We start from the raw sequence: 25,756 nt of genomic DNA, 5'->3' as shown, positions 1-25,756 counted from the left end.
GTGGCTGTTTTATATAATGCAAGAAAACCAATACAGAGAGTCAACCAAAATGAAGAAACAAAGGGATATGTTCCAAACAAAAGAACAAGATAAAACCTCAGGAAAAAACCTTTATGAAACAGATAAGTAATTTACCTGATAAAGAGTTTAAAGTAATGGTCATAAAGATGCTCACTAAACTCAGGAGAAGAATGGATGAACACCATGAGAACAACAAAAAGACAAAAAATATAAGAAAGTATCAAGTAGAGGGGCCAGCCTAGCAGTGTAGTGGTTAAGTTTGCATGCTCTGCTTTGATGGCCCAAGGTTCACAGGTTTGGATCCCAAGCGCAGACCTAGCACCACTCGTCAACCCACACTGGTGGTATCCCACATAAAATAGAGGAATATTGGCACAGGTGTTAGCTCAGCAACAATCTTCCTCAAGCAGAAAGAGGAAGATTGGCAACAGATGTTAGCTCAGGGCCAATCTTCCTCACAAAAAAAGAAGAAAGTACCAAGTAGAAGTCATAAAGCTGAAGAATACAACTAAACTGAAAAATACACTAGAGGGATTCAATAGCAAACTAGATGAAGCAGAAGAAAGAATCAGTGAACTCAATGACAGGGCAGTGGAACTCACCCAATCAGAGCAGTGAAAAGAAAAAAGAATGAAAAAAAGTAAAGTTAGTTTAAGGGACTTATGGAACAACATCAAGCAGACTAACATTCACATTAAAGGGGTCCCAGAAGAAGAAAAAGAGAAATGGGCAAACAACTTGTTTGAAGAGATAGTGGCAAAACTTCCGTAACTTGTTGAAGTAAACAAATACAGGAAGCCCAGAAAGTTCCATATAAGATGAACCCAAAGAGACTCACATCAAGACACATTATAATTGACATGTCAAAAGTTAAAGATAAGAGAATCTTAAAAGTAGACTTTAAGAAATGTTAAAGGGACTTCTTTAAGCTGAAAAGAAAGGGCACTAATTAGTAACAAGAATACATATAAAAGTATAAATCTCACTGGTAAAGGTAAATATATAGTAAAGGTAGTGGATTAATCACTTATAAAGCTAGAATGAAGGTTAAAATAAAAAAGTAGTAAAAATAACTATGACTACTATAATTACTTAAGGGATACACAAGATAAAAAGATGTAAAATGTGATATCAAAAACATTAAACGTGCAAGGGGGGAGAATAAAAAATGTAGAGCTTTAGACTGCATTCAAACCTAAATCTTCACTTTCATACTGAAAGTGAAGGGATGGAAATAGATATTCCATGCAAAAGGAAGCCAAAAGAAAGATGGGGCAGCAATACTGATATCAGACAAAATAAACTTTAAAACAAAGACTGTAATAAGAGACAAAGAAGGGCATTACATAATGATAAAGGGGTCAATCCAAAAAGAGGATATAACATTTGTAAATATTTATATGCCCAACACAGGAGCACCTAAATATATAAAGCAAACATTAACAGACCTAAAGGGAGAAATTGACAGCAATACAATAATAGTAGATGACTTTAATAACCCACTTACATCAATGGATAAATCGTCCAGACAAGAACTCAATAAGGAACATCAACCTTAAATGACACATTAGACCAGATGGACTTAACAGGTTATATACAGAACACTCCATCCAAAAGCAACAGAATACACACTTTCTCAAGTGCACATGGAACTTTCTCCAGGATAGATTATATGTTAGGCCATAAAACAGGTCTTAATAAATTTAAGAGGCTTGAGATATCAAGTATGTTCTCTGACCACAATGGTATAAAACTAGAAATCAATTACAAGAAGAAAACTGGAAAATTCACAAATATGTGGAGATTAAACATGCTACTGAACAACCAATGGGTCAAAGAGCAGACAAAAAACACGTTGAGACAAATGAAAATGGAACTACAACATACCAAAACTTATAGGATGCAGCAAAAGCAATTCTAAGAAGGAAGTTCATAGCAATAAATGCCTACATCAATAAACAAGAAAACTCTCAAATAAACAACCTAACTTCATACCTCAAGAACTAGAAAAAGAAGAACAAACAAAGCCCAAAGTTAGTAGAAGGAAGGAAATAACAAAGATCAGAGTGGAAATAGAGACTTAAGACAATAGAAAAGATCAATGAAACTAAGGGCAGGTTCTTGGAAAAGATAAACAAAATTGACATACCTTTAGCTAGATTCACAAAGAAAAGAGAGAGGACACAAATTAATAAAATCAGAAATGAAAGAGGAGACATTACAACTGATAGCACAGAAATACAAAGGATCCTAAGAGACTATTATGAACAATCATACGCCAACAAATTGACCACCTAGAAGAAATAGATAAATTCCTAGAAACTTACAAACTACCCAGATTGAATCATGAAGAAACAGAAAATCTGAATGACTGATTACTAGTGAGGAGATTGAATCAGTAATCAAAAACCTCCCAACAAACAAAAGTCCAGGACCACATGGCTTCACTGGTGAATTCTACCAAACATTCAGAGAAGAACTAATACCAATCCTCAAACTCTTCTAAAAACTAGAAGAGGAGGGAACCCTTCCAAACTCATTTTATGAGGCCAGCATTACCCTAATACCAAAACCGGACAGGGACGCCACAACAAAATTACAGGCCAATATTCCCTAAAAACTGCAAAAATCCTCAACAAAATATTAGCAAACCAAATTCAACAATATATTAAAAGGCTGATATGCCATGATTAGGTGGGATTTATTCCAGGGATGCAAGGATGATTCAACATCCACAAATCAATCAATGTGATACACCACATTAACGAAATGAAGGATAAAAATCATATAATCATCTCAATAGATGAAAAAAAGTACTTGACAAAATTCAACATCCATTTATGATAAATGCTCTCAATGAAGCGGGTACAGAGGGAATGTATGTCAACATAATAAAGGCCATATATGACAAAGCCATAGCCAACATCATACTCAATGGCGTTTTAAGCTGAAAGCTTTTCCTCTACGATCAGGAACAAGATAAAGATGTGCATTCTTGCCACTTTTATTCAACCTAGTATTGGAAGTCCTAGCCAGAGCAGTTAGGAAGAAAAAGAAATAAAAGACATCCAAATTGGAAAGGAAGAAGTAAAACTGTCACTGTTTACAGATGACATGATCTTAAATATGAAAACCCTAAAGATTCCACCAAAAAACCATTAGAACTAATAGATTCAGTAAAGTTGCAGAATACAAAATCAATATACAAAAGTCTGTTGCATTTCAATACACTAATAATGAACTATCAGAAAGAGAAATTAAGGAAACAATGCCATTTACAATTTATGTTGCACATCTGAAACTATTATAATGTAATGTCATCATACCTCAATAAAACAAATAATTAAAAAAAAAAAGCACAGGAAGTTGACTGATAGCCCATGTCTTGTTTTGGTAACTACAGACCTTCTACGAGTGATGTTGTCATCTGACAAAAGCTTGGTGACCCCCATCAACAATCCTGCAGTTAACCTGGGGCCTCATAATATCCCCTGCTAAATGCTTTGATCAAACCAGAAGAGAGACAACCTAACGTTCAGGGCAGCCCCACTCACGCTGACCCTGGGCTCACCTCTGCCTTCGTGCAGGATTTTGCTGAAAGGTTTCAGCTGTTTCTCATAGAGGATGGCAGTTTGGGTGTACTGGTGCCTCAGGGCAGTCCACGTTTTTTCTAACCTTGTGATCTGGAAGAAAGAAAGGTGTTATCGTTTTGGAAGAGGCTCTTTTTTAAACTACCTTTTTGCTTCAGTTTTGGAATAGGTGATAGATGCACATGGTAAAAAAAATTCAAAGCAGTTGAAAGGAGAGTACAGAGAAACAGCTAATCTGCCAACCCCACCCCATTCTGCATTGCTTTAATGGCTCCTCCCAGGAACAATGCATCTCATCAATTTCTTGTTAGGTACACGTGTGTCTATACCTTTTAAAATAAATAAATGCGTATCATACTACACATTTTTCTGTTCCTTGCGTGGAACTCATTCCATATACGTACATATAAAAAAGCATACAACAGACTTATTTTGTTAAACTTCTGCATAACGTTCCACTTCATGGATAAACCGTAGTTTAACTAGTCTCCTATAGTAAGTTTTTAAAATATTTTTTATTACAAAATTACCTCATATTTTGTAAATGTGTACATATGTGAAAATATCTGGAGGATAAATTTCCAGAAATGAAACTACTGAATGAAAGAATACATGTATTTTAAATTCTGATAGGAGTTGCCAACTGTCCATAATGGTTATACTGATGTCAGGATATAGGAATGTAATGTACAGCATTTTAATGTTACCGTAAGTAATAATGTCTGAGGCACATAGAAGACTGCCCAGACCATATGAGGCCACTACTCATTCCTTTTCATTCTTTTTGGAACAACTGAGTCAAGACCAACATATGCCATTGACTCTGACTGCCCTAAGATAAATGGTCCCCCACTCAAACCCTACGACCAGAAAGCCTGAGTCTGAACTTTTCTACATGAAACAAGGAAGCGAAGAAGGGCACTCATATTCCAGGAATGAGAGCCAGCTCTGTGTCAGGTATTTGAGGAATTTCATTTAACCCTCACAATGCCCTATGAGGCAGGTATTTTGGGCTCGTTTTAGAGATTAGAAACCAGAAGGTAGGTAACGTGCTCAAAGTTGCACAGCTGGTAAATGGCAGAGCCGAGATTCATTTCCTTGGCCTCTAAGAGCTCCCCATGCATTCCAAGAGGAAGGCGAGAAGGGATCAGCACCAGCAGATTTGCTGGGAAGGAAAGGATGTGGGCTGGTTTTCCTCTGGCCACCCACCAAGCTGCCCTCTCTTCTCACAGTCGTCTTCTCTCCCTCCTCCCTGAAGCACTGCCTTTCTGAAAGAAGCCCTTGTCTCTTGCTAGACCTGTCTCCAGGATGCTCTCTCTGGATACTGGAAGCTGAGAAGAGAAAGTGGCGCATGCGGCTGTAGTATAGGGGCAGGTTTGGATGATGGCACACAGAAATGACGTGATTCTCAGGGTTTCCCTGGGTCTGCCACTTCCCACCCCAGGGCCCTGAAGAAGCCTGGAGGACTATGTCCCCTCATTGCTGAGGTGCCAGAAGGGAAGAGTCTGATGCTGCTGGAGGGGAGGGGCCACCTACAAAGGCATGTTTAGGTGCTTTGGGATAAGTCCCTAACCTCTGAGTCTGATGTCATGGACAACAACCACGTAATGTCACAAAACATCCCCTTTACTATTCTCAGAGGAAGCTTTGGGCTGGAGGAGTATACACACAGCCTGTTGGCTCAGCCCTCAAAATTATAGGTAGTTTTAAATAAGAAGAAATAGATATGATGCAAATTGAAAACATCTGAATGAATAATTATAACCCCTATTATTAATAAAAGGTAGTATATCATGAAAATATGACTGAATTTTCTTATTTCAAATATCAACCCTACAAAATTCCAGTGCATCTAAAGAGTTTTGAGAGCTCTAGGAATATTATAACTGGAATTGACCACCCCCCCGCCCCCAGATTTCCTAGTGAAGGCATTAAGTTGTTCAACTTCTTATTTTTAAGATGACGTTGCCTTAATGCAAGGAAATTACGTTCCCAACATGCCCTGACTTGCAGGACACGTGACTGTAGCCGTCCTCCCCAATGGCAATGCTGGGTTTTCAGTGAGGACCCGGCAGGATTTCAGAGACAGTCTGCGGCTATGAAACAGCCAAGCTAACTGACCAGCGGTTGGTGTTACAGGTTGCAGACTGGGTTTGCAGGACTGTAATCTCCTACTCAGAGTCCTCCAGGCACCTAGGGCTTGGCGGAACAGAAAGGCAATCGAGACAACAGGACCACTTTCCTCTGTGAGGTCCTTTTGATTTCAAATACAGGTTTTCACTTCTGACGCTCATCCTAAAAACAGCCCATCAAAGCAGAGAAATTCAAAGTGCTTGATTTCAGAAACGCTCATTGGCGGGTTATATGGCAGATGGGCCAGGAAGCTGAATTTTTTAACAGGAGAGTCTGTTTTAGGTGACCTGAGGAACATAGTCTGAGATACACCACTCCAGGGATTCTCAGATATAAGCTCCCCAAACTCAGTTTCTCAGTCATTACCTCAAACTGCCCACACACCCAGTGACCCGGACAGAAGCAGTCTCTTTCCTACACAACACACTTGAGCCAGACGCAGCCTTCCTAACTGGTTCTTCAGGAATAGCGATAGTTCTTGACGACGACTCTTCTTATTGGACATCAAAGAGAAAAGTGTGGGCTGTCAGCAATTATCTGCTGTTTTTAAAAACAGCCAAAACATTGAGGACACTGCTCTTGGTCACCCCAAATCAAAGCAGCTTCCATTAAGACCTCACCTTTCAAGAATAACCAAAAGAGTGTGATTTGCTAAGCATGGGTTTGCAGACCACTTTGCAGAACGTTAAGCACACCCAGGCCTGTGGGGCGGCACAAAGCAAGTGGAAATTTACCTGCGGCATTTCCAGGGCTTTCATGACAGCTGAGAAGGAATAGAGGTCCCCCATGGAGTCTTTCAGTTCCACCGCCACCTGGATAATCCTATTGAGGGTGGATGCTCGGTCCTCCAAAGTGCCTGTGCAGCCCAGAATGTCAACTGCAATGCCGATGGCCATCGTGTTGTGTCTGAGAGGGAAGAGATCAGCGGTCAGGCCTGAGGCCAACAGGACCAGGAGGAAATGAAACCAAACTGGCCAGGAAAAGGACTGACTTTGCACCATTTGCTGCTATCGCTCTGGGATGTACTGGCAGCTCAGACAGTTTGGCTGTTGAATTCAACAGACAGACCACCAGGCTGACTGCAGCAGGGCCTGGGCGAGGCCTCAGAGGATGCACTCTGCAGGGTCAAAACCCACAGATGCCCCAGGACAGGGCCGTGTTCAGCCCTGGACTCGGGGGCATGAAGAGGGCCCTCCTGGACAAGGCTGCTGAGACATGCACATAGCTCCTTGTACCTTCCACCATGAGAGGTCCAAGGAGACACCAGGTCCCCCACCACACCTTCACTGAGCCCCCAGGACTGGGGAATGGAGGGGACAGAAAAATGAGAGAATACGCTTGATCCAGGAAGACGACATGGGTGCCAGAACAAAGGAAGGAACGAGGAGCTAAGAATAGAGTGTCTGCCACTCTGGGCAAGAGGCCAGAAAGTGAATGGAGATATGGACAAAGACTGAATAGCTGACCAGCAGGAATTTCCCCCATAAGGTCAGACCTCAATAAAATTGAAATCTTGTATCTGCCAACAATCCTCCCTTTTCTCATCCTGAACAACACGGGTCAACCTCACAGACCCAGAACAGGAAGCAGAGTGATCTTTTCTCTACATGACAACAGGACTAATATGAACGGGGTCGCAGAGCCGCCTCGTTCTTGCTAGCAGGCGGCACAGACTTCCCTCTGTAAATCAGGGCCGGGGGGCTGACTGCACTGGGCCAGAACGGCCTCAATTAAATTTCTTCCAGCCTGTGTACAAGTGCTGAGGTGAAGCCCCGATTCACAACTGTGGTTACTAAACGACAACACGCCTTTGAAACTCAGGCCATCTTGTCCTGAAAGTTCACAGCTAAGGATGTTATTCCACGGCTGTGCTTCTCTGCGCCCACGTGTGTTGGTCTCTCTCTCTCACTCTCCTTGACCAAGGGTGTCATGATTCATCCAGAGGCTAGCAGTACTAGTTTCTCCAGTGTTTAATTAAGTCATGAGCTCTGCTGTCTCTGTGTTGGTACATATACGTATGTATGGTGCTTACTCCAGTGGGACCTTAGGCTGTAAGCTGACTGCTCCACTCAATTTCTTCATCTGTAAAATGGGAACAAGGGTTGTTGTTGTTGTGAGAAATAGAGACTGTGTGTGGGTGTAAAAGTAATTAAAGTGCCCATGACTGGCAGGCACCTAGCAAAGAGTTGTTGTTCCTGCAACATTCTTATATCTATGTGCACATCTCTCCCTCTCTGTTTGGTCCATTTCATCTGTTTGTCTCTATCTCTTTTCCTGACTTCTTGTCTTTCTTAATTCATGGATCCTAGCATAAAGCATATTTTTATTATCTGTTGTATTTATCAAAGAGTTTTGTTAGCCATATGCAAAGTGTTGAGATTGCGCCAAACATTTTAGATGTTTCTTTTAACTAATAGTAAACAAACTTCCCATGTTGCACTCAATCTATTTTTTGTGTGTGTGAGGAAGATTAGCCCTGAGCTAACATCTGCCGCCAATCCTCTTTTTTTTTTTTTTTTTGGAGGAAGATTAGCCCTCAGCTAACTACTGCCAGTCCTCCTCTTTTTGCTGAGGAAGCCTGGCTCTGAGCTAACATCCGTGCTCATCTTCCTCTAGTTTATACGTGGGACGCCTACCACAGCATGGCTGCCAAGCAGTGCCATGTCCGCACCCGGGATCCGAACCAGCGAACCCCGGGCCGCTGAGAAGCGGAACGTGCGAACTTAACCGCTGTGCCACCGGGCTGGCCCCATCGCCAATCCTCTTTTTGATGAGGAAGATTAGCCCTGAGCTACCATCTCTGCCCAGGATGCCTGCCACAGCATGGCTTGATAAGCAGTGCATAGGTCTGCACCCAGGATCCGAACCAGGGAACCCCGGGCCACCAAAGCAGAGCATGCAAACTTAACCACTATGCCACTGGGCTGGCCCCTATTCTTTATTCAGTGTTTTTTCCCTATGTTTTAATGGCTCTTAATAAAAGACAGGTTCTTTACTTCTTTAAGACCTGGCATTATATCAACGGTTAATTGGGTAATTGTATCCATTCATTCAACCAACATTTGCCTAAGACCTCCCGCATATACCACTATGGGAAAACCACCCAGCATGGCAAGTCTGTAGCAGAAGCTCCAGTCTTTGGCAAGGAGGCAGTAAATGTTATACGAAGGACATCTCCACTCTGTAGGCCTGGAATGGGTGAGGTGGTAAGATAAAAATAACAGGTGGTTTTGTACTTGATTCTCAAACACAAAAAGATGATGTCATTTGACCTTTCAGGGCTGTTAGAACCATGGCCTTTATTTGGTAAACACATTGTAATGAAGATTACTGCTCCCCAGGCTCTAGCAGGTGGATCCCACAGGTCCACCCAGACAGGAAACTAGCCAAGGAGAGAGACCCCAGGCAAGTGGCAATCAGGACAAAGAGGAAACGGAATTAGACAGAGTGGAAGTCAGAAAACAGCCTAAAGGGAAGCTCCAAGCCGGCCGACCTCAGCCTGCGCCCAGAACCCACATCCACACACCTAATGACACTGATAAAACACAGCCTGGAACTTGGGGAGTTTTCAGGCTGAAACGTATCACATGAGAAATGGGGAAGTGCGGTGACATAGCTCAGCTCATCCCCGCTGAAACAGTGACCACTGGGCCCAGACAATAGATAGTAAGTCAGTGGAACTGAGAAGCCAGCCCCCTAGCACATGGGGCGGGAAGAGGATGCCTGGAGAGAGTGTGGAATCTAGAAAAGTCTGATCAGGAAAAGCAGGAAAATTCAGAAGTTGACCTACAATTTCCTAACAAGGATGCCTGAACAAAGTCAGCACAGACCGCTTCCTAACCTCCTGCCTCCCAGACGTCTCCGTTCGGCACGCTGGGTGTTTTCTGTCGGGTGCATCTGCGGCTGTGCAGCCAGAGCAGCGGTGGCACTTGAGCTGCTTCACCTGCTTTATAGTCAGAGAACCTTGAAAGCAGCAGCTGTATCAGTCCCCCAGGGACCTGAAATGCAGGGTTTACTTCCTAGGGGCTGACATCCTAGGACTGCTCTGTTCACTAGCCAATGTGGCTATTCACACTTAAACTAGTAAACAGGAAAATAAAACATTTCGTCCCTCAGTCATGATATTGCAGGTGCTCAACAGCCACGTGTGGCTAGTGGCTACCGTAATGAGACGGGAACATTTCAGCCATCACAGAAGTTGTACTGGAGAGTGTTGTAAGCTAGAACATCGTGGACAGCCAGGGGCCCCCCGCCTCTGAAGCATCACTGCCCTCTTTTCACGAAAAGCCAGTGCTCAGGCTGTCTGTTAAAACCCGCACGCGTGCAGGGCAACTGGGAAACTGGTTGGAAAAACAGAAAACTTAAGATAACAAGATGGTCTTGCCAAAACCAACTGTTTTTTTGTGTGTGTCAAAAAGGCCAACTTCTATGGTAATATGAGAATCTAGTCTAACGCTTCTTTTCTTAAAAACATGCCTCACTACTTCTGTTTTTCTAATTTCTAAACATCTGACATGCATACTGTGGGTTTTAATGGACAGCCACGGCCCTGGCTTTGCAGGAGGAGAGGGCAGCCATGCTTCAGAAGCGGGGACCTGCGTGCTGTCATCTCCTGACCTCTGATCCTCCATCTGTTCACCCCTCAAAGAAAACATCGTCCACCCCTCAAAGACAATATCGTTCAGACTCTGTTCTTCCCAACCTTCCCCACAAACTCCTGCTCAGTTCCTGAAGCAATCTGGAGACACAGGAGCTGCAGCTCAGTGAGGGGGCAGGAGCGCTCACTTGTTCTCTTCTCCACCCCCACCTGGAGCAGGGACAGGAACGTGTTCTTTGTCCTCTGACTTCTCTGTGCTGTCTCTTTGCGCACCTCCAGGAACTCTCTGGCTAAGGCTTCTGGGAAAAGTTGGCTGGGGCCACAGGCCCCTGAGGGAGGCGGCTCTGGGGCGGGTGGGTGCTGCGCCTCTCTGCTTGGAAACCTGCTGCTCTGACAGCCTGCGAGGAGCTGGAAGGGCCGGAAATGCAGAGGGTAGCACTGCTCACCTTTCAATGATATCCAGGCGCAGCTGGTGGCCATAAGGCAAGGTAATGAGTTCCAGCCCTGAGCTCACGCCCATGTTCTTCCTCATTTCTTCAGAGACTTCAAGTATCCTAGCGACCTGTCAAGAACACAAGTGGTAATGTCCTGGATCGGGAAGTGGGCTTGCTGCGAACACGAATTTAGCATGAGAAAAGAAATACATTGAACTGGGACCGCGTGGACGCGCTTTACTTGTTGCATTTCTTTTTGAGCAACAGCATCCGAAAACACAAGTTTTTATTTGATATTTTGAGAATTTTAATACACATACTGGAATATAACACCTGAGCAGAAAGCACCTAAATTGGTCTGCAGAATCTGCAGATTTGGTGTTTCTGCCCAGTCAGAGATTGTGGCTTTGAGCTTGTGTCTAACACAGGTCACATCCTGCTGCGACATTTTGCTGCCAACGGCAGGGTCACGTGTGTGTGGAGCCGAGATCCCCTGCCGTGGAAAAGCAGAATCGCATCCTGCCCTCTGCGGCGGGCTCTGTCGTTCCTGGTCTCACTGACGGCAGGGCTGGCTGCTATTACCCTTAATTACGCCTCTCCTGGGCTCAGTAAATGCGCCGCACGAATGCAGTGCACGTCTGGAAACTATTAGAAACATGTACAGCGATTTGAAACTCAAAGTCTCCAAACACCCCCACTTTTCCCTTGAGAGGTTTTCCTTAAAGAAAACCCTTGTTTGTTTGTTTGTCCCAGCCAGCTCTCCCCATCTCAGTTCTAGTGTATAATCACAGTTTATTAGAACCAGGTATGAGGTGACCATTTATAGTCATTACATGTTACTTTGAACTGTTAAACCGAGTCAGTACATCTCTAAAACGGGGCTAATGCACCCCCCAGAGCACGGACGTACTAACAGCACAGCCAGCAGGTACGATGAGTCTAACCGACCCTGGACACAGGCAGGCACTGGACACTTCCTCTCCTCCATCTGGTGGGGCTGTCCTCGACTATAATTATCCCAGGCAAATGAACAGTCCAGATGTCTTTATAATAGGCCACAAAAAACATCTGGAAGTTTAGCTGATGTTATTAACCCTGACCCTTAACTTCTGTGGTTGAGCAAAGGAACCACTGTCAGCCCTGGGGAAATGAGCCTGGGGGAGTCAGCTATCCAGTGGCAGACTCCAGAACAGGATGAAGAATTCATACTGTGCTCTCTGGGCCTCAGTTTCCCCTTCTCTAACACAAGTGCTAAGTTCCCCTTTCTCAAGGACTTTGCAAAGGATCAAATGAACTTAAAGCCCCAAAAAGCTATTTGAAAATACATGTTGTGAATCACTGGCCATGTGGAAGGGGGAAGAATTCTGGCCTGATCTCTGGAAAGGGATTTACACCTGGACCATGGCAAGGCACTCCAGATGCACACCCCAGCCACCTGTGGTCACACGCACTTTGCTTGCTTGTTTGGACAGCTGCCCTGTCAGAGGCTCCAAACCCAGCATGCCTGTGGCAGTGACCTCCAGATCCACGTGCACTCTGTGTAACGAGATTCAAAGGCTTGTCACTGATTCAGTTTTGTTCTGGAAGCACTAGCATCCAGAGTGACACCTGCTCCAAGAGAAAAGCCTCCAATCTGTTTTTCTTCAGTGAGGAAAGTTTTAAAAAAAATGCTCTTTTCCTGCAATGCAAACATGCAATGCCCTGGTCACTTTCCTGGGGCTTTACCAGCAAGTGCCTCCACCTGCTCGCCCCAAGGCTGAGCTCTGGGTCAAGGGGGTCCTGTGCTCGCTCTGCAGGGCCCGGATTAGGTCCCCCGGGAGATGCTCAGGGCCGTGCAGCCCACGGATGCAGACGAGGGATGAACACTTCTGGGCCCGCAGGGCAGAGCGACATCAGTGTCCCACGAGGCGTTCAAGCCTCTGCTCTTCTGACCTTAGCTATCCTAGCTCTGCAGGATCTCAGAACTCTGCGGGCTCCTTTTCCTACCGCCTCACCTGGCCCTCCTCCCAGCTGCCAAGGGAGATTCTAAACTGCAATGAGATCATCTGGCTGTGCTCGCCGTCTCTGCTGCCCTCAGCAGAGGACTCTGATGTGCACTATACACTTATGGGCCTGTCTCCCTCACTGGACTGCAAAGTGCTTTGAAGGCAGCAACCTGGCAGGAACCCAGAAGCAGAGACTTAAAAACATCGAAGGAAAGATGCCAGGCCACCCCCAAGCCCCCATCCCCACCTCACTCCTCACAGAGTGAGTCCTCTGTAAACTAACCCCTCCTCCCACGGTTTTCGATGTCTGAGTCGCTGCACATGTGTGTTGCCTGCTGTTTGTGTTCTGTTGTGTTGTTCATCTGGCCAACTCCTATTCAGCCTTCAAAACTCATCTCAGACGTCCCCACCCTGATCCCCTTGCTCCCCCCTATTCAAGACCCTGCCTCAGAGGCCCCCAGCTGCTGTGGCTTCCCCTGCAGAGCATTCCCCGCCTGGCTGTGGTCTGAATTCCTCTATCACTGTCCATCCCTGCCTCCCACACCATGGCCTGGCCTGCCTGGCCCCCAGTCGGCACTCCATCAACGCTGAATGCATAACACTAATGAACACTTAGCCTCACTCCGTGCCAGGCGTGGCACACAGGCTTTACATGTGTTATCCCATGTGATCCCCACAACCACCTGGGTAGCTGGTATTGTTCTCCTTTTTCAGGGAGAGTCAAGGAGAAGCTGGATTAGACTCAGGCAGTTCATCCCCAGAGGCTAAACTCTTAACTTCTGGGCCTCACTTCCAGCTACTGGAAAGACTAGAGGTTGGGAGAAGGCTGCACACCAGGCAAGTTAGGCCGGGGTGGCGCCCATTGGCAGGGTGACAAGGGTTCTGTGGACGTCCACTCCGGCAGCCCCAGGGGAGGGCTGGACACTGCTGGGCAGGCAGCCTCGAGGGGCTCAGGACCACCCACTGTCCTGATGGCTTTTAGGGCACCAGCCCTGGGCTCTGTGCGTGAGGCAGGAACCAGCACTTGGGCCCCAGATGCTGCCTGGTGCCTGTGCCTGGCTTCCGGGTGGCCCATCTGGGTCTGGCTGCTGCTGTGTTTGGAGCGGGTAACAACAGCCCTTGTGTTATTTCCCTCTTAGAGATGCTGGTTGTACCTGCTTTGTTGGCAAAGCCCTGCAGACAGTGGTTCCAGGAAGAGAACAAGGAAATGGTGGTGGACTCAGGAGGGAGGACGGAAAACTAAACAGCCCTGCCCTTGGGGGCCGGAGTGGGCAGAGTCAGGGAGCTCCCGCGGCAGTCTCTGCCTTGCTGCCTGGGGCTCTATCCAGCCCCTCTTCCAGGGGTGCCTGCAGGCAGACAGGGGAGCGGGGCCCCACCAGGAGAACAAAGTACAAAGGCAGAAACAGGACGAGAACGGGCAGGGTGCATGTTCCTTCAGTTGAGAACAGATGCGGGCTCTAGTTTCCTGGCTGCCAAGGTGGTGGGAAGGTTCCAGAGCCTCCTGCAAAGAGTGTTCAGGCACCTCACCTCCTCCTAGACTACCACAAGCCCTGCCTGAGGCCACGAGGAAGGAGGATTCATTTCCTCCTGGGAACTAGGCTGTTCTGTATGCCTGGACCCATGTTTTCCCAAGGAGCTGCCTCTATGGAGAAGCCAGATAGGTTCAGGCCAGGCTCCTGGCCTGTTGGCGTGGCTCTGCTCTCAGATCCAGGGCCCAGTATGAGGAACTTACTAGAACAGGAATGCTGAATCCTCTTACTGCCCAAACGGGTTGAGCTCGCTTTAAAGTGAGGTAAGGATTTACTGTAGCAAATTATCTGACCACTTGTGAGCTCTGCCCAAGGACATGCAGCCAACCAGTGACCACACCCTTCTTCCTCCAACACAGCCCTTTCCTGGTTCTGTTCTCCAGGCCGGCTGGGCAGAGGGGCCACACCCCCACAACACACACACGCACACTCACATGGATCACCTCACAGCCCTGGCGACGAGGTCCTGACTGATGCCCAGTCCTGTTTTTAGGAAGGGGTTTGTTTACCCCAGAACAGCCAGGCCCTGCTCAATGTTCCCCAAGGCTATTGTGGGCAGCCTCCTGTGTCCCCCGCCCCACAAGCCTCAATCAACTGGGGATCTCCCTGCGGAGAGCTCAGTGGCTAGATTTCCTGCCATGATTCATGACCCAGGAAATTTACATAGGAAAACTCAGTTCCTAAATAACCCCTGAGCTTTGCAGCTCATTGACTACACTGTGCCACAAACAAGAAAGGCTTCACATCTCACTGAGGCCTTACCTGCTGCTCAGACGCAGGGGGTCTGTGTCTTTATACTGAGCGGTGGGCTGAGCCTGCCCGAGACACCTGCTTTCTAGAAACATCTCTTCAAAGGATGAAGTTGCTCTGGGGCTACCTATGAACAAAAGCCACCCATATCTAAAAGAAAGGCTTCCTATCAAAAATGATGATGATGTAAACATATATTTAATAAGTCACATGGAAAGACAGTCATGATATGTTGTTCAAGGAAAGACCCCGGGTTTATATAGTACGTATGGACCCGTGCCATTTCTGTAGTAAAGAAACACACATGTGTACAATTATTACACCTCTCTATTTGCAGAGCAAATGTTAACACTGGTGATCACCAGGAAACTGGATTTTGTGTGCTTTTAATTTTTTTCTTTTCTCTTAATCAGTATTTTATAATTTTTCTAAATTGAGCAAGTATTACTTGTAAAAAAAAAAATCAGGGTAACTTTAAAAATGTTTATTTATCCTAAAGACTATTTTAGTAACAATAAAATAAATATATAATGTACACATGTATAATGTATAATGAAATAAAAATAATCAAGGCTCTGCTACTCCAGAAACTGCATTTTCATCTACAATCTACTCTCCTTTGGACTGGATTTTACCAGTTCTGAGGGGGTTGAGACCAGGGGAGAATTTGAAAATCAGCACCAGATGGGAGAAGGATTCTGCAGCAGCTCCAGACACCAGCAGGGCCGGGACACACGGCCTGGGCAGCAGCCTGCCATCCCTCTGTCCAAGGTGAACTTTATAAGCTTCCTGCCTGTGCATAAGTTGTCCCACCCCTTAAATAAATCCCCACACCCGGTTATCTTCCGTCTTTTCCTGTGAGTAAAAACACTTAAAGGGTAAGGCAGAGGGAGGCCCAGACAGATCCCCCTTCCAAACTCTCGAAAGCCAGGACAAAGCCCCGCCCGCCAGGGCACTCACCTTGCAGTCCATGCTCAGCATGTGCTGGGCGATGACCTTAGGCTCGTGGTTGGTGAACAGCTCTTTTGCACGCTTCAGCATTGCTGTCTCCAGGGGCTTGTTCTCAGGAGGAAGGAGCTTAGACTCAAAGTCATTGGGCCTGAACGAGGAGGCAGTCTCCAGGAGTGGCATCACAAACTCCCGCTCGTCCTCCTGGCCCTTGTCTATCTGTGCTGCTGGCGGCTCCCAAGGCCTTGCCCCATCGTCGTCATCAAGGATCAAGTAGTTGGTGCCAGAGTTCCGGGGACCTGGCGCCCCGTTCTGCTTGGCTGTCAGCAGCTCCACATAGCTGTCCTGGGCACAGAAGGGTGGCCTTGCTCCCCTGTCACAGCCTGCGGCAAAGGCTGGGTTCAGTTCACAGTAGTTGGCCTCTGAGTTGAGCCAGGAGGACGGGGTCGGGGGGGCCTTAAGGAAGGGCGCCTTGCAGGGCTTTGGGGGCGGCTTGGGGCACAGCTGGCTGTCTGAGCCCCTCAGCGCCTCCCCCGCCCTCGCATCCGAGGAGACCCTTCGAACTACGGCTGGGCTCAGGGTGGGCTCACTGCCCGTCCTGAAAACGGGTGAGTTTGGGCAGGGGCTGGTGTCCACACCTGGGGGCAGCTTACAGCCTGTGGAAGATGAGAGAGGGTCAGAAAAAGCTCAGCTGTGCAGAGAACACAAGACAAACAAAACTCGAGTGATAGCTGCCCAACCTCAAGTCATGTCCTTGGGTTTCGATTTCCACTCTCAAAAGATAACTCAGTATGACCCCCTGGCACCCAATCTAGAGCAGTCTAGGACATTTCTAGGCTGGCCTCACCCCACTTCTGGAGGACTCTAAATCCCAGTGACTGCCGACAGCTGGGCGGCAATGTCATTTTATGGTCACAGAGGTTATACAGTCAGAACAGGAAAATACACTGGGCCTGGAGCGCGGTGAGCAATCTTATCTCACCCTAAGGAACAGAAGTCTTTAGCCACACAGCTTCAGAGCCCTGAGTCACCCTCAGAGCCAGGGGGATCCTCGCCAGCTTTAAGAGAGAGCTAGAGACACACCGGGAAGGAACAAGAAGATGACATAGCCCACATAAAGGCAGGTTACGAAGGGGCATCAGGAAAGTCACCTTGTGGTCCCAAGGAAGGTCAGTTATAAAAAGAATGAAAAACAGTCCCACGGCCTACCAACATAATTGCTTCCTCAGTTTCCCCACATCCCACACCTTCTCACTCTTCTAGGTCTGAAAGGAGATAGAGAGGAAGAGGGCTCTCTCTGGACAGCTGCTCTACCAGGAGCCCCAGGACTGACTCACCCACCCTTTGCCCTGGGAGGGGACTGAGGAAGCGGGCTCATTCGTCATGAAAACCACCGTTAGCAAGGAGCTTGGAACCAGAGAACCTGGGTTCACACACTGGCTTAGTCACTAACCAGATGGATGACTCTGGACAAGTCACTTAATCTCTGTGCCTCAGTTTCCTCAGCCTCAAAAAGAGGATAATCATGCCCACCTTGCAGGCTTGTTACGAGGCTTAAGAGCTAGTATACATAAAGCGTCCAGCTCAGTGATTCACACCCGGATACGGTTCTACAAACCCTGCACCCTCCAGCCTGCAGGCACGGAGCCTTATGTTGTTCCCAAATTAGGTGACCAGGTGGAGCAGGGAAAGCAGCCTGAAGGAAATCGGGGCACACGGTCTCCCTCCAACCCCAAAGGCCCAAAGACCTACCAATGGGCAGGTAACTCTCGGACTGGTGGGCTTTGAGGGACAAGGCTCTTCTGTCCTGCATGTGATCCAGGCAGGCTGGCTGGCTACCGCTCTTCTCTTTATTTCTGAAGCAGAAGACAAGTGGGGTAAAAACGGGTCATTAAACCAGAAAATCTTTAGGCAGCATCATGGAAAGTTTTTTAAAAAAAAAGATTGCTCAGAATGAGAGCGACAGCACACCCCAACAGTAAAGGAATGTCTGCCGGCGGAGGAAATCACTGATGGGGCGAGGAACACGTGACTGCGCCTGGGCTCCAGCCCCCCCGGCCTCACCACCAACCCTGTTAGGTCCAACTTCGCCTCCTCTGAGCCTGTCCATCCCGCTGAGCAGCGCAGGGTAAAGGTTTCACCCTCCTCTCAGGAAAATCTGATGAACTGGAATGTGTACTTTTAACTGAGCCCCAAATGACTTACAGACCCAGGAGGAATGACTTGTTTACCTAACATGCATTTTCCGCCATGCCGCACAGGGTCACAAGTTAGGAAGGAAGCTGTGGGGCAGTTTCCATCTCAGCGCAAATCTCTGCATCCCCCAAATCATCCACAGGATGGCCCGGGGAGGCTGTCAGACCCATCCTCCCAGATGCACTGAGTGACCCCGCAGCCAGCCTGCTCGTGCTGAGTTTGGAAAAGGGCTGAGCCAGGTCACCAAACAGCAAGAGAAGGCCCAGCACAGCCACAGAGGGACAGGCGGACTGGACCGTTCGACACACTAGCTAGCACTCCTCTGTCCCTTGCCAGCCCAGACTGGCAATTTCTCTAATTAGCACCAAGGAACAGAATCTCTCTTTTGCTAGAAGAGAAAGCACGCACCCGCCCAGGTTAATGGACTTTCACGGCCCTCCCACAAGTTTCCATGATAGAAATGGCCAAGTTCCTTCCTACCTTCGCAAGCACCAAAGAAACAAACCAAAAAAAACCCCCAATTCCCAGCAACAGAGAAAGTTCCAGCAACCCCTCAGAGATAAGGCAGGGCAGAAGGCAAATTCCAAAAGGCAATGGCTTCTGCGAAGCGCTATTTAGCAGTGGTCACCGGAGCAGCCAGGCTCCACCGGCCAGAACGCCGCCTGACAGGACGCCCCGTGGCCCAGAGCGCCACCTGTGCCCGCGGCGGCCGTGACGTCAGCGCAGGTGCGGCCGCGGGGGGCGGGGCCTCGGCCATCCTCCCGCGGAGCCCGCCCCACCCCCACGCTTTGACGCTGCTGGGCCACCGCCTGTGGCAAGAGTGACAAGGCTTAGGGAGCTCTGCTTTCAAAGTGCAATCAGAAGAGCGGCTCTGTTGGCGTGTCTCACTGACTTAGCGACTTTCTCAGTCTTTCTTTCACTTCTTATCTTAAAAAACATTATATTTTAAATCCGGGTTGCTGAGGGCAGACCAGGAGGCCTTCTCCGGCAACACCACACTTGGCAGGGGTTCCCAGTGTCGCCAAATACGCCCTGGCCCCGTCCCTGTTGGTCAGGTGAGCAGTCAACCCTCACTCCCCAAAAAAAACAGAAGAAAAGGAACCCCTTTAATATTTTAAAGGATCTTAAGTGCAACCTTATTACTATGAAAAGGAGAATTTCTAAATATCAGTTCTTGCCTCCGTCCTTGCAACTGCCCTGAGTCCTACATTCTGCCCTCCAGAAAATCATTACTATTATGGTTACTAACACTTACCTAGTATGCGCCCGCCTGTTCTAAGCACTTTGCTTATCTTAAATCATTTAACCCTCACAAGTGCCATCTTTCCAGATGAAGAAGGTGAGCCCCAGAGAGGGTAAGTAGCTTGCCCAGGGTCGACCAGGTCAGTGGTGGAACAGCATTTGGGCCCAGGCAGGCAGGGTCTACAGCCAGACAATGACTAACATCTACCGGAGCTTCCTGGTTGCACATGGCCATAATTTGTTATTACCCACAGAGTGCCGTATTTTGCTTGTGAATTTTTGCAGTCTAGAAATTACAGTTTATGACATTTCCTCCTGGTCCAGAAAGAAAACCTCTGAGTGGAATAAAACAGTTTGGTTTAAGTGTGTAAGCTTAGACGACAGGGAGCCAGAGAAGGGGAGCCGTGTCACAGAGGGGCTGGGGGCTGGCCTATGCCCCGCCACGCCGCCTCTTCTCTGCTTGCCTTTCCTGACACCAGTTAGACAATTGGCACCAGGACTCTCAGCTCCAGGAGGGGCAGGTCCTATACAAACACAGGGCACGGCACTGATAGTCCATGGCAGGTGCCTTGGTGGGCACCCAGAGCTCTGACCTCTTCTCTCCCCCTTCCCAAGCTTCCGACTGCAGCCCCCAGGCTCTTGACCTCTCCTGTCTTCGGAATCTCATCTGTTCTCACCAAGTCAACCACCCTTTCCATGTGGACCCAGCCTAATTCTAAGCCCTCAGGCCTAACTACCCTCATAAACCCCAAAACTGTTGCTGGACACCAGCCCTCGGCACGCCAACAGCCGCATCTCAGATGGTGCAACGGGCCTTTCCTCCAAAGCCTGGCTCGCCCCACTCCTGACTCTCCCTCTCCTCCACCCACAAAGCCTGACCCTCCACGATCACTAAATGGTCTTCCTGCTCCTCTCTTCCTCACCCATCTTGGGCATTGCTATCCCATTTTATTCTTAGGACACCGCGTCCACCATGTCGAGTCTTTGAGGCCCCCTCAAAGCCCCCAGCCTGGCGTGAAGGCCTCCAAGATCTGGCGGGGTCACCTCCCTAAACCTACCCCTGCCAGCCCCTTACATGGACCCTTTGCTCCAGCGCCACCAACTTACTCACTCCAAACAACCCTTGCCCCTTTCTATCTTTACATTTATGCTCAAGCTGACCCCCTCGGAACACCCTCCCCTGTCTCCCCTGTGCAGCCTCTATCCAGATTGTCCCCAGCCCTCAGACCAACCGGAAGCCCACCTCCTTCACAAAGTCTCTCCGGGTCAGCCCTCCGCTTCCTCAGCAACTGCATCATTTATTTTTGGCCTCAACTCAGTTGGGAACCAATCACGCACTTCCTCATGCCTGCTCTCCCAGCAACCCTTGGCATTCTTCTGAACTTCTTTCATCGTTCCCCTCTTCCAAGGTGAGCTCCTGTCTGCCTAACTCAGCCTGGGCACGTCTGGAGTGCCCCTCACGGTCGCAACACCACCTGATGAGGCCCCGACCCACCTGAGGAGGTTTCCCCTGGTCAAGCTCTGCTCTCGGGCCTGGATGCCGCCCGTGGTGAAGCTCAGCCTCTTGGCCACATCCGGCCTTCCCTCGGTGAGGTCGGCCTCCCGGACCCGGCCTGGGGACGTGCCGTAGCGCTCCTCCAGGCACCGCAGGGGTACCGTCCTGTTGATGGGCTGGAAGATGATGGCTCCGCTCTGCTGGGAGATGGGCCGGCGGTTGCCCACGTAGCAGCGCACCAGGCCGGGGATGGAGTCGAAGCTCTCCATCTCAAACTGGTACTGCACGCGGCTGTAGGCCTCGCTGAGCCGCAGCACCGTCCGCTGGATCTTGAAGTGCTGAGCGAGGTTCTTCCACTGACAGGTCAGGACAAAGTTTCCAGGGCTGGACAGAGAGTCTCGAACCAGGAAGTCGCCATCTCGCTGCACAAGGCTTTCTGACACCTTTGGGACAAAATGGTGAGTGAGGCCTCAGAGAGGCAAGCTTACACTCCTTTTAAAAGGGGCACTGCTCCCCGCTCCTTTGGGCCACAGAAGACAATGCTATTATGTCTTCTCTTCCTCAGTCAGCTCTTTATTTTTTCAGATGTCAGATTCTGAGAGGATCCATTCATTCATTTAAGAACTATTTGCTGACCACCTACTATGTGCCAAGGACTCTTGTGGGCACTGGGTTTACAGCAGTGAATAAAGCAGTCTAGAGTCCCCACTGTCATCGAGCTTCTATTTTAGTGAGGATAAATAAGCAACAGGTATGGTGTTTCAGATGTTGTAAAGTTAAGGAAAAAGTAGATCAGGAAGGGAGATAAGAAGTCCTCAGGAGAGGATGAGGGTTGTCCTTTTAAATGGGGTGGTCAGGAGGGTGTCATGAGAAGATGACATTTATGCAGACCTGAAGGATATAAAGCGACAGAAAATTAGAAATAAGAAAATTCATGTCTGGCTGGTGTGATGCCCGCCCCCAAGAAGTGGAGGAGGGTGTCTGTTGTCGTCTGTGAGTCATCCTCAGACCCCTCTCCTAAGACGCCCCTCTCGGGGCCTGTTCAGTGGGGCGGTGGGGTCCATACGCAGGTGGAGGCAAGGGGAATGAGAGACTCGATGTGGGTTCTGGGCACATAGATTACTCGCGGGAAGAGCTGGAACAAAGTCAGGCCTGGGTCCCTCATCCCACAGAGTTATTGGGAGGATTACATATTTGTATAGATAATATACACAAAGCACTAGTACAGTACCTGGAACACAGTAGATGCTTAAAAATTGTTAACTATGAGGATGCTGATGTTTATAGCATAAGGGAGAATTTATATCCTGTTGTAGCACAATCATTCCAATAGCCAGACTGTCTGGGTTTGCATTCTGGCTCTGCTGTGTGACTTTGGACAAGTTGTTATGTAATCTCTCTGTGGCTCAGTTATGTCATCTGTAAAATGGGGATAATACAGCCTACAGAAAAGCTGTGAAGACGAAAAGGAGTAGAGTGTTGGCTCTGACTGTGGTTGTTATTGTTGCAGTGTTCAGACATACAATCTGGAATGTGGTGCAGCTGAAAATTTACCTCATGGCAAGTGGGAAACCAACTTTTGATCATGATAAGGGAAGGATGGTGGCAACAGGCATCAGTTTCATAAACTTTGACAATTTTTCCAGGACATTCCAACCTTTGATCAGTTAGCTTAGAATAGTATGCTACCATTGTTACTTTAAAATTGCATCTTCGCCTTAAAAATATTTTCACACAGACATCCCGTTTCTTGGAATTGAGCCTGAGGAAATAATTATAGTTATGAACATAGTAGTTATCTTAGATGATATTGGTGAGAATGCCCCAAAAATCGCAGCGCAGCACACAATGGACATCCATACAACGTAGGATGGTGCAGAAGGAGATTTTAGAGCAGGAGAAAATTCTCAGGGTATGTTGTTAAGTGAAGAAAGTGGGCTGCAAAAGAGTATATTCAGTATTATCTCATACTTGATTTAGAAAAGTCTTGGAGGATTTACATCAAAATGTTCAGAGAGGTTACCTCTAGGAGGGAGAATTATGAGTGAGAGTTTAATTTTTTTCTTTTTGCTCTCTGTATTTTCTACAATTTTAAACTAGAAAAAGAGTTAGAATAGGATTATTTCCTTGATAGCATTAAGAAATCTGCTACATTAAAAAAATAATTCACAAGATGCCCTTCCCCCCACCACCCCCTTTTTTGTCCTATGTCCTGGGTGAATGACTGGCCAGATCAGGTTACAATAAAAACCCAAGGGGAGTTCTACGCCTCAATTCTGTACTTACTTTATTTTTCAACTTCTATACTATTAAATAAAAAACATTATTCACGGTTATCACCCAAAAGACAATCACACAAAGTACATTCTAGGCTGTGAGTCTGTGGTCACTGGTGTAATTTCTCCATTTGCTATCTCCAGGCCAGGGGACCGGGGAGGGGAAGGATGGAGAGGGAATCATTGCTGGCCCCACTAGGGCACAGGTGGCCTTGTTGCTCTGTTGCACCCACCCGAAGATACCCTTTCTTCACCTATTAAGCCACTGCCTTAACAAGGAAGCAGGTTCCAAAGGACATGAGGCTGTAGGCAGCCGGCCAAGAGTTCAATTATCTGAACCACAGCCCGGCCTCCTACTTCTTCAGGTTCCCACCCTGTGGCTGCTGCCTCCTGCCCACTCGGTGTTTGCTGACCACAGGAACATCTGCTTTTCCTTCATCATTTGCTGGGCATATGGAGATGTACTTTGGATTCTTGACCTCGGCTCTTCCCAAGGTCTCCTTAGAGATGGGCCCAAGTTAAGTCATCATAGGCTACTTTATAGTATTTGTTTTTAGCTAAACTGGAGCTGGCTCCTGTGTGGCCTTGGAGTGTGACCCTGCAGGGTCATCACTCTGGGGGTTGTCTGAGAACCGCAGGGCCTGTGCCGGCAGGGAGGACGGCAGGTACCTGTCGGGGGAGGCGGCCGTGGTACCAGGCGTGGCTGCGCAGGTCCTCGCTGCTCAGCAGCAGCTCCTCCTCCAGCTCCTTCTTCAGCCTCTCGGGGGTCCTGTCCATGACGTGCCTCTCCTTGGAGAACTGCAACACAGGGTCAACAGTGACCTCCTGCCCTACTCGGGCCGGCGGGGCCAGGCCAGCCAGCTGGAGATGACCCCCCACCTGCAGTTGGCTGCTTTGCTGATCAGACCAGTATATGCCAAAAGCGCTGTTTAGGTAGGGGAGCCTGGATAATGGTTACAATTAGCTGTGACCTTTCAGTTCTCTGGCTCCAAGTGTGTAATAAAATTTTCCCCTGCACATGGGGACTATGATAAGAGAGCCAGTCAAGCTGTTTCTTGTATCAATCTACTCAGGGGGCAGTTAAAAACATGGGGAGCTGGGCATGGGTGCCAGAGACAGATGTGTGGGGCATGAGGGACACCTAGAGAGCCAAAGAGCTTCCTCATTCTCCTCAGAACTGTCCTAACAGGGAGCTGGAAAGGGCAGCAGTCCCTGACTGGCCCTGGGCCTGGGCCCGTAGAACACTGCTGTCCCCAGGCAGGTACTGATGGCGCTGGCTTCTTTGCTACTGGCAAACTCCAGTTCAGGAATTCAGTTAGCCTGTAGAAACTCTTCGAGCAACTGGATAGGGTAATCTTATGTCTCTTGAATCTAAGAACAGAAGCCTAAGTTTGTATTTTGTGTCTTTTTAATTTCATTTTTCTAATATTTCATTTTTATGACAGGTTGGAAATTGAAACTTAAAAAACTGGTCCCTCACCTCAGACAGTTTGAGCATCAGGGACCTGGGTCATCGCACAGCGGCCAGGGCAGGTGTTCTGGGTGGGCAACACCGGCTCCAGGTTTAATTTAGAACACACGCCCACTTAAATCATGGGAGCTGAACTTGGACACCTGCCCGGTTCGCAGCAAAACCAGGCTCAGGGACAGCTGGCTGAAGGTCAAGTGAGCAGGAAAAGGCCACGTCCTTGTGTTTTCTCAGCTTTCCCAGCTTGGCCTCAAAAGCCCATCGGAACCACCACACTACCATCCTCATTACACTGCTCCGCACCTTAGCAAAGCAAGAGCCCCAGATCCTCTCCACTCAAGAAAAAGAAAACAGCCTTGGGGTTTTACAGCTGGATTCTTACCCTCGAGTCATTCTGGACATGTTGGCCCATGAGGGCAATGGCTAGAGAATGACTCCGGGCCACTTTCAAGGTGGGGCTCTGGCTTACTGTTTACTCCTCCCGGCTCCTCTTCCCCACCACTCTTCTCACAGCAGGCCCTCGGGAGTGTTTGATGAGCTGAATTCCTATCAAAGAGATGCTGATGTTGGTTGCCCAAGATGCCCGCAGGCATTAGCAGTGATGTTTGACACTGTCTGCTCCCATCGTTAATTATGTACAGGTACATCTGAAGACAGCACAGTGGAAAGACTTGCGTATAGAATGTAGATTGTCAACTGGGCCACATTTACTGCTGGTTTATGGTCTGTCTTGCCTCCCCCTAGATTGTAAGTTTCAGGAGTACAGAAACCCATCTGCCTTCTTCCCCAGTGCCCTCAGGCAATGCCTGAAGGTATCAGACACTCTGTTTTCACTGAATGTACAAATACTCCGAGATGAGGAACATCTGTGACTTTTCTTAGTTATGGAGGTTCTCCTCTTCTCTCTCCAATTATTTGAAGCCCTGTTTTAGGTGGGCATGTTGCCACCCAGATAAAGGATGACATTCCTTAATCTCCCTCTCTTACAGGAAGATGTGGCCACATGACTGGCCACAAGCTCTGGCCAAAGAAGGGTAAACTGCAGTGTCGGTGGGACTTCTAAGCTGAGATGTGATGGCTGGAGCTGCAACA

The 25,756-nt window shown here is 48.0% G+C and overlaps 1 protein-coding gene across 16 annotated transcripts in view; it reads right to left on the bottom strand.

Moving 5' to 3' along the window:
* Positions 1–25,756, bottom strand: part of BCAR3 (BCAR3 adaptor protein, NSP family member) — a 191,026-nt gene that overhangs the window by 6,053 nt on the left and 159,217 nt on the right. For 6 of the 16 annotated variants that reach the window (XM_023641607.2, XM_001491777.5, XM_023641606.2 and 3 more), the window contains 7 exons: positions 23,866–23,994; positions 20,921–21,363; positions 17,740–17,843; positions 16,000–16,643; positions 10,788–10,903; positions 6,479–6,650; positions 3,593–3,704 (listed from right to left, as the gene is read on the bottom strand). In XM_023641607.2, the coding sequence (XP_023497375.2) occupies positions 3,593–3,704; positions 6,479–6,650; positions 10,788–10,903; positions 16,000–16,643; positions 17,740–17,843; positions 20,921–21,363; positions 23,866–23,994 (1,720 nt within the window). Of the gene's footprint in view, positions 1–3,592; positions 3,705–6,478; positions 6,651–10,787; positions 10,904–15,999; positions 16,644–17,739; positions 17,844–18,218; positions 19,006–20,920; positions 21,364–23,865; positions 23,995–25,046; positions 25,590–25,756 lie in introns of those variants that run through there. The other 10 variants (XM_070268710.1, XM_070268709.1, XM_070268711.1 and 7 more) reach the window with 6 other exon arrangements.

This window comes from Equus caballus, chromosome 5 (genome assembly GCF_041296265.1).
Source record: "Equus caballus isolate H_3958 breed thoroughbred chromosome 5, TB-T2T, whole genome shotgun sequence".
Taxonomy (NCBI): domain Eukaryota; kingdom Metazoa; phylum Chordata; class Mammalia; order Perissodactyla; family Equidae; genus Equus; species Equus caballus.
This window is presented reverse-complemented; position numbering and strand designations above follow the sequence as displayed.